Below are 9,299 nucleotides of genomic sequence, written 5' to 3' on the forward strand. Positions count from 1 at the left end.
TGCTGGGATGCTGTGTCTGAAGAACAGCTCTCCCTCTCCTCTTTGCTTGCTCTACAGTAAGGAAAAAATGTAACTGTGGATGCTTGATGGCCACCTTAATGAGCAGCTGCTCTTTCCAGAAGGGCCTGGCACTTGAGGTCATTTTAAGTGACATTTTGGGATTTCTTTGATTATTTTCAGCTAGGTCAAATCACCTTAAGTTAACCAATAACTCATGTCTCATTAAAGGGAAGCTTCCAGAAAGACTAGAACTTACATCAGATTGTTTCAAGGTTCTAATAAAATCCACTATACTCAAACCTTTCCAGAGTAGTTTATAGGGCTGCTTTGGTACCTGGGATAAACAGGACACAGAGGAATCCAGGCATGGCCTTGTGTTTCTGCTCACACAGGTTTGCAAGAGAGCCTGAAGGATTCAGGTACCTCTGGACAGTCTGAGAGGAGATATGTCTGCTCCACCAGCCACTGCTGGGGCTACAGCAGCTATGAATAGCTTGACAGGTTGAAATGGGTGTAATCTAGCTAGAAGATGAGGTGGAGAGGCCCTCCATGAGCCAGTCCCATTTCTTTTGTAATCTGGGGACATCCAGCTGCCTCTTCTCAACTCCTAAGGGACAACAGATCAGATCTCCAGAGCAGCTTAGCCCCTCACAGATATCTCTTTTTCTTTAGAGACACAGTAATAATAACAGCAGGTGTCACCACTTTGGCTGTGTTTCCTACAAAAGTACATCCACGTTCCCTTGGGAAACATGAAAATTCACTCCCTTCTTTCACACCCTCTGACAGGCCACAGACAGCTGTGCTGGGGCTGCTGCAACGTGGCTCAGGTGTTCAGAAGAAATCTCTGGGATCTCAGCCTGCAATGCAGATTGTTTTGGAAGGTGATACTGACAGCCCTGATCCTGGTGGTGCTGGGGCTGAAGCACTGCATTCCTAGGGACATGAGCAGGTTAAATCCAGGTCAGCAGGTCAGCTCAGGCCAGTACAATCTGTTGGGCACCCCCACATCAGAAATGTGCACCCCTCCTGTACCTTGCAAATGCAGCATATGATCTGAGAGGGTCTGTTCGTCAGCCTTTGTTACAACAAAGCTGAGTTAAAGCACAGAAATCAAAAACGGATGGCTCAGAGTGACAAAGAATGTGGAGAGCAAAACACAATGTCTCCTTCCTCTTAAACATTTTCCTCTAATGAGCAGGACCATCATTCAGTGAAATCTTTACCAAGGCAGTGCAAAGAGGGATCAGTTGTACTGCTGACCTGGGAGAGAATCTCTTGACTTTATTGATACATCAAGGGAGGGAGACACTGAAATGCTGACATCAAAAGAGATTTGGGTTTGAAAAAAGGCTGGAGGTGGCAGTTTGTCCAGCTGGATAACTGAGGGTGTTTGGGGTGACTGCGAGCACTGCTGAACTGCCATGTTCAGTTTTGAAAGAAATACTTCAAGAAGGGTGTTGAAACAAGGGAGGAGACTTCAAAGACACTAACATGAAGGATGGCATTCAATGGAAGATCTCGGTCACATTCTACTTCCACAGATGAGAGAGGATCAGGCTAAGCACTATTTACTACCTGTCTTGCTTTCCTTCCCAAAGAAACTCAGATTTGATTAGTAAGGAACCATAAGTGAGCATCCCCAGGATTGGACAGGAGGGACTAGAAATAAGTTTAAGTCAGAATTAATTCAGAGAAGTACAAAAGTCTGTTTAATCACAGAATAAGCTGAGTTGGAAGGGAGCCTCAAGGATCATCAAGTCTACCCTGTGCTAGAGAACATCATCCAAACACTTCTTGAACTCTGCCAGGCTGGTGCTGTGACCACTTCCCTGGGGAAGATTCTGTTCCAGTGCCCAGCCACCCTCTGGGTGAAAAACCTTTTCCTAACATCCAACCTAAACCTTCCTTGACACAGCTTCAGGCCATTCCCTCAGGGCTTGTCACTGGTCACCACAGAGAAGAGATCATCCTCTGCCTCTCCTCTCTCCTCACCAGAAGCTGTAACTGCAGTGAGGTCTCCCCTCAGTCTCTTCTCCAGGCTGCACAAGCCAAGTGTCCTCAGCCACTCCTCATGGGGCTTCCCCCCAAGGCCCTTCACCATCTTCACTGCCCTCCTCATTATATCACCTGAGAACAGTGATGCCTTTCATTTATGAGCCTCACCCTATCCCAGTGACAGTAAAGTGATCCATATTCTCATAGATTTTGTTATATAGGCAAGAAGAGCAGGGAGGCAGCCCTTCTCCTTCTGTCTGATGTGACAGAATGAAGAAACTCAAGGGGAGTGTCTTGCCCCTCTATTTCAAACTCAAGAAAGCTGTTCCTGAAAAAAAGAGACCCAACAACACATGTTCCAGTGTCTTGATGCCAGGGTGCCTCAACAACCCACACAGGAATTGGGAAATACACAGGAGCAAGTTTCTGGGCCCTGTAGGGCAGCTCAAGGGAAGTTCCCTGAGCTCAGGGCAGTTCCAGCCCATCAGAGTGGTTTTGTTAGCCTGCAATCCACAGTGGTCAGTCAGGGAGTTAAAAGTGGCTCCCTGACACTGAAACATCCAATTCTCTTCCATAAAGACAGTTGTGAGCTACAAATCTGTAATTTCCCAAGTCACAGCCCACACATCTCCTCACAGCTATTTTATCTCCTCAATCACCATTAAGGTATTGGAATTACACCTACATGATAATTCCTCACCCTTAAAAATATTATGCTACCTTTTTAATAGTGCTCACGTAACGGATAAGAACATTAAAAAAAAAAAAAAAAAAAAAAAGAAAATATTAAACTTGAGGAGTGTGCTCAGTACGGGAGATTTTTTTGTATTTTAAGAGTTAGAGTGCCCTCTTCTGTCCCATCCATGTCCTGCTGATTAACTAGCTGTTAACCAGATTACAGAAACCTGTCACTGGTTTTCTGCACACCTTATCGTCTGCTGAAGCACAGTTGAGAAGCCAAGCACCAGATCACAAAGCAGGAAATTATTCGTGTTAATGAGGGGGCTTGGGCAGTCATCTGCAAACAATAAAAGGGTTGGGGGAACATCACAGATAACATTATGGATCTAATTAGTTCATGGGGTCAGGGATATTTTGAAGTGAATCTCTGCAAAGTTTAAACTCTGGGGTGTTATTTATAGACCTGCATTTACAATTCACCTTCCTCCTGCCTCTGTAGGCACTAATTGAATCCAGACTGATGGCCAAGGAAACCTGACTGACACAAACATATTAAAGATACCTCAACAGTACTTTTGCATACAATAATTTCTAAACTAATCTTGGTGAAAAGCACTGAGACTGCAGGATATCTGAAGTATGGACAGAATGGCCTCGAAAAAAAAATTTAGTTGAGTGCTTTTATCATGAAAACACACAGAAGCGTGTTCCTGGAAAACACACCACCACTTTCACGTGGCAAAGCCAGAATTCATAACCTCTGGTGAATTCCTGACCTCTGTGATGTCCAAGGAGCTCCTACAGTGTGCCTGTGCTGAGCTGTGATGATGCCGGGGATGCACCGGGAGCTCCAGCTCTGCATCCAAGGACAGCCCCCGCCCCTCTCCCCTGCTCTGGGGCCTCCTGCCCTGAGGGATGGAGGTGGAAGGGGCCGCTCTGCTCCCCTTCATCCCCAAATCACAGAACGGGTTGGGAAGTAATGTCCCTTCCAGCCCCTGCCTGGGGCAGGGACACTTCCCACAAAACCAGCCCCTTCCAACCCGGCCTGGAAGGCTTCCAGGGATGGAAGCCCACAGCTTCTCCGGGCAGCCCGTTCCAGGGCCTCGCCACCCTCACAGCGAGGAATTCTCTCCCGGTATCCCAACCTGCTCCAGTTTGGCACCGCCCCGTGAGGCGGCACCGCCCCCGCGCTCCGTCCCGCCGCGCTTTGTCCCCCCGCGCTCGCCGTAGCGGCCGCGCCACAGCCGTCATGGCGGCCGCCTGTGGGAGGCTGCTGCCGAGGGGCGCCGCCATCGCCCTGCCTGGCCGTGAGCACCGCCCGGGCCCTCACCCTCACCCCCGAGCCTCCCCCGATCATCCCCCGGGCCCCGCGCCCTCCTCCTGCCCTCCCTGGCCCACAGAGCGGGGGGGAGGAGGCTCCTGGCCTGGCGGGAGGGTTGTGGTGCCATGCCCTGCTTTGGTGGGGAGAGGTTAAACTTGAAATCACGGGTGTTTTAAAGGTTCTGTTGTATTTTATAGGGTGTTTTTCTTTATCGGGGTGTCGAGTGAGCAGCGATGGAAAGCCACCGAAATTCCAGCCGCCTCCGAAGCCCGTCATTATCGACAGGAAGACGAAGAAGGAGGAGAGCAGGTGAGGGTGTCCCGCTGCTCACCTGGGCTGGCACAGCCTCACCTGGGCCGTGCTCGGGCTCTCACTGTGTGAGCACTCACTTAAAGAATCAAGGAATTACTATAACAAAAAAGAAAAAAACAACACGGTTTGTAAAATTCTAGCAAAGATATTTGAGTTGGAATATGCTCAAAGCACCTTAAAATACTGTTTCTGGAGTTTCTGAAAGCAATGAAACATGGAAAAAAACCATAGAGCAGTAAATACTTTTGCAGATTTGGGGTTAATGTGGGAGATCATGTCTGTTAAAGGCATCCCTTTGTGACAGTGACACAGGTCCTGTGTCTGCCTTTGCCTTGGACTTCAGTACTGGTTGTGATAGGGACCTGATGTCTCTGGTAGCCTTCATGAGATGTTTCATTCTGGGTATTTTTGTCACCTCAGCCCATTTCATGGAATCACAGAGTGGTTTGGGTTGGAAGGAACCTAAAGATCATCTCATTCCAACCCCCCTGCCATGGGCAGGGATACCTCCCACTAGAGCAGCTTGCTCCAAGTCCCATCCAGCCTGTTCATGAACACTTCCAGGACTGGGGCGTCCACAACCTCCCTGGGTTTTAAACCCAATTTGCACTACTTTAAGTGACCCAGTGGTTGAAAGTGCAGTGCTGTGTCTGGAAGAAGAGTGGTGGCACTGTACTACTCATCTGCTCCCTCCAAAACCTCACTTTGAAGATCATGAGGAGGTTTGGTGTTGTTTGCTGCCAGTGGGCAGCAGCACCAGCCAGAACCTCTGCTGCCCCCACAGCCCCATAAAGTTTGTAGGGCAGATTTGCAGTTGTCCTCCTCTCTGTTGGGCACTTCTCTCCTGGCCAGATCCAGGACTTTTAAGATGCATCTGTACAACTGAATTGAGTCCACCTTCATCTGTCTGCTCTGAGGGCAGATGGTCTTGCCATCCAAACCTGAGTGAGCACATCCAAATATCTCTTGGAAATGGTTCTCACTCAAGCCAATCCATGTCAGGAAATATGCACTCATCTTAGCAGTCGATAACTGAGGTTAATGGGGAAATTTTTTGGCATGGTTTAACTTTTTAGTAGCAAAAAATTCATTTTACCAGTCTATTTAAGTTTCTGTAACACAAAAGGACATTTATGTGGTGTGTCCTGTAGAATCAGTTTGTGAAAACTGTAATAGATTCTTCCATTTCTGTTATTAAAGTCAACAAATAGTAGGTGTTCAGTCATGGGGATTACAATTAAACCATGAAATAACCTGTTTCTAAGCTGTGACAGCACTAATTGAATTGGCCTCTTTCATTCAGCTCCTCTGAGACCAACATGTATTACTGGTTTGGAAAAAATTCTGTTTAAAAGAGCAGCAACAAAAAAAGCCACATAAAACCCCAAAACCAACATCAAAACCCCACAAAAAATTCATTTTCGATATCAAAAAACAATAATTAAATAAAATTGGTGACTTCAGAGACTGCAGTTCATATCTCTGAAAAGGCAACAGCTGATAATTCTTAGGCCAAATACTTGGAATTGTCTCGTATTTTTTATGCAAATGTTTTTGTTTCATACTTCTAAAAGTTTGGCTTTTCTTACAGGTTCCTGAGCCCTGAATTTATACCTCCCAGAGGGAGAAAAGATCCTCTTAAATACTATATAGAAAGAAAAGATATGATACAGAGAAGAAAAGTTTTCAACATCCCAGAATTCTATGTTGGTCAGTGTCAGCACTAAAACTTTTGTGATTCTGGCAGTATTTTACATTGTGTGGAGTGTGGTCATATGTAGAATAGCATAAAACATAAAGTCTCAGGTGTGTTAGATCAACTGGATGTGTTTCTATATGTAACACTTCATATTTTAATCTCATATTTGCATCCTGATTAACTAAAAGAGTAATCCTAATGTGATCCTTATGTGGGTATTTTTCAATCCTGGCACTTGAGCATATGGTTTACCAGCAGAGCTAAAGAAAAAGAATACATTGGATTAATTAAATTCAATTTGGATAGGGAAGAGCAAAAAAAAAAGGTGAAGAAAGTTTGCAGTTAGCCTGCAGTATCAGGCTATATTAATTCAGGTCACCTTCGCAGTTTTTTCTGTTTCTGGCAGTTTTGATGGGAAGCAAAAGTATTTTTAAAATGTACCTGAATCAATGCACTTTGCCTGATTCTTCCCACATTTTGGCACATACTGTTTATTAACATATTAAATGAACATATTAACTATTAATTCAAATCCATTTTCTGGCAGGCAGTATACTGGCCGTGACGACTGCGAATCCCCTGGCTGGTGACAAATGCAGCCGCTTTGTGGGGATCTGCATCCAGAGGGGAGGGACCGGGCTCGGCGCCACCTTTGTCCTCCGCAATGTCATAGAAGACCAAGGTGGGGTTGCAGATGTGCTAATTGTGCTGCAAGTGTGTGGTGGTGTTCACAGGGATCCCAGCATGAGGGAAGAGATGAGAATCTTGACTCCATGTTTCAGAAAGCTGATTTGTTATTTTTTAATATATATTATATTAAAAGAAAATGATATTCTAAAACTCTACAAAAAGAATAGAAGAAAGGATTTCATCAGAAGGCTTGCAAGGAATAGAAAAGAATGATAATAAAATCTTGTAACTGACCAGAGAGTCCAAGACAGCTGGACTGTAATTGGCCATTAATTAAAAACAGCCACATGAGACTAATCAAAGATGCACCTGCATTCCACAGAGCAGATAATCATTGTTTACATTTTGTTTCTGAGGCCTCTCAGCTTCTCAGGAGAAAAGATCCTAACGAAAGGATATTTCATAAAATATGTCTGTGACACAAGTGTTCAGCAAAAAATGTGTTATGTTGTAGAAATTGGGTCTGTGGGGAGGAAAACAGCAGATTGAAGTGAAAGTATGAGTCTGCCTGTTAGAGTACTGTGCAAGTTTAAAACTGTGTACACAGAAATGCTGATGTGCTCTGTACTTGAAGATATGGAACTGCACAGTAATTTTTGGACATTTTGAGAAGGTTGTGCTTATGTCTGAGCCTAGGTTGTCTGTTACCATGTTAATACCAGCCCAGTTTGAGCACTGTGTGTTTTCATGAACTAGGGATGTAGGTGTGAACTGTTTTAATAAGCAACAGATTAGAAGAGTTTTATCACAGGTTCATATTCTGGATTATGACAAAACCAGGGGCAGTACAAATAGTGGAGTTCTGAGGGCACATATGAAAAGGATGGGTGTCTCTTCATACACACAACACCTACACTGAGATGCATAAATAACAGCCATTGTAACCAAAAGGAAATAAAGTTGAAAACCCAAGCTCATCTTCCTTAAATCTGAGCCATTCAAGTCTCTTATACAGAATGGCTTCAAAGATTTGATTTACAAAGAAATATGCAGACACAGTGCACAAGTACAATCACAACTGCACGCAGCACCGCAGTGCTCTGAGGACTAAACAGCAGTTTGCAATGATACAGAAATGTGTAACTGAAGCAATTCTGCTCCTGATTGTGTTGCATTAAAGCAGGCTTTCTGTCTCTAAGGGGTTGAAATCTGTTATGAACTGTACAGCCCTTGCATCCAGGCCATCGAGGTGCTGAAGCTGGAGAAGAGGCTGGATGAGAACCTGATGTACCTGCGGGATGCCCTCCCCGAGTACAGCACTGTCGATGTCAACATGAAACCTGTGCCTCGCATGGAGCACGAGGAAATCCCTGTGAACAAGGTAGGAGCCACGTGTGTCAGGGGCAAAGCACAGCATTGTTTACAGCTTCCATTTATGACTTATCCTGGCAGGCTGGAGCAGCTCTTTGCTACATCACTTACCAGGGTGACAAAAGTAGATAAAATCAGGCAAGTCTTTGTGCCATTTTCTATAATGAAAGAATGGTGAGAATGTAAACACCTACCATCCTCTGGAGTTCATTTTGAAGATACACAAAAAGGACCAGCCTCCACATTCCTCTGTAGAACTGTGCAGAAGGGAAAGCTTTTCTTACAGGAATGTTTTTGTTAATGTCGTTAGTGATTCAGGAGTGCTTGGTGTCAGGAAGCAAGGTAAGAAAGATGGAAGAGTCACCTAAAATCTGCATCTTGGGGAAGATCCAGAAACCATCAAACCCTGCCAGAGTGTTGTGTAGAAACTCAGTATGGCAATTCCTCCCTTTCCCTCTCATGCTACTTTTATTTTTTTCTTAATAAGGAGTAAAACTAGAAAAGATGAGTTATCTTCAGTTCATGTTTCAGTTAAGCACTCTGTGATAAATCAAGACAGTGTTAATTAAAAAGTGTTACAAGATACTATAATAACAATCATAAATTAGTAGTTACTAAATACACTGACAGATTGGTCAGTTTTCTCTTACTTTCCTCCTGTTAGAGCAGCAGTTGTCACCTTTTGCCAAGATCACAATCAATCTAATTTCTTAGTACCCTTTTATTGTTTTGGGTTTTAAAAAATGTTTTCATCTTTCACTCTAGGTGCAGGTACGAATGAAACCTAAACCATGGTCAAAACGGTGGGAAAGACCCAAATACAATATAAAAGGAATCAAGTTTGAGCTACCAGAACATAAAATGCAAGCAGCACAGAAATGGAGCCAGCCATGGCTGGAGTTTGACATGCTGAGAGAATATGATACTTCAAAAATAGAGGAAAAGATTCAGAAAGAACTGAGTGAAGAACTTGAAAAATAATGGATTTTTGCAGTCTAGAATTCCTGAGAAAATTAATATTTTTAGTTTACTGTATGGATGATCAGTTGTCAAGTTTTGTATATACATGGGCAAAGCAACAATAAAGTTAACCTTTCCAGATTTCAGCATGAACAGATTTCTGTGGCTCAAGTGTCCACTGCCCTCTCAACGCCCTCAAGTCATTACAAGGAATCTTTCTTCCAGAAACAAACATCTACAGAGCTAAATTGTGACAGAACATCAATTACATATTTGTCATGGCACAAGGCTGGTGCTAGAGACAAGCTGGGATGAGGCAAAGCAAAA

At 44.2% G+C, this 9,299-nt stretch overlaps 1 protein-coding gene across 1 annotated transcript; it reads left to right on the top strand.

Annotated features, from left to right (window-relative positions):
- The first annotated feature begins 3,921 nt into the window (after positions 1-3,921).
- MRPL19 (mitochondrial ribosomal protein L19) lies at positions 3,922-9,125 on the top strand. Its single transcript, XM_058801076.1, has 6 exons — positions 3,922-3,986; positions 4,198-4,309; positions 5,904-6,022; positions 6,559-6,693; positions 7,841-8,022; positions 8,778-9,125. The coding sequence occupies exons 1-6, from the start codon at positions 3,929-3,931 to the stop codon at positions 8,991-8,993; spliced, it is 822 nt and encodes a 273-aa protein (XP_058657059.1). The 5' UTR covers positions 3,922-3,928; the 3' UTR covers positions 8,994-9,125.
- The last annotated feature ends 174 nt before the right edge of the window (positions 9,126-9,299 follow it).

The sequence above is a fragment of the Ammospiza caudacuta genome, chromosome 3 (genome assembly GCF_027887145.1).
Source record: "Ammospiza caudacuta isolate bAmmCau1 chromosome 3, bAmmCau1.pri, whole genome shotgun sequence".
In the NCBI taxonomy this organism is placed as follows: domain Eukaryota; kingdom Metazoa; phylum Chordata; class Aves; order Passeriformes; family Passerellidae; genus Ammospiza; species Ammospiza caudacuta.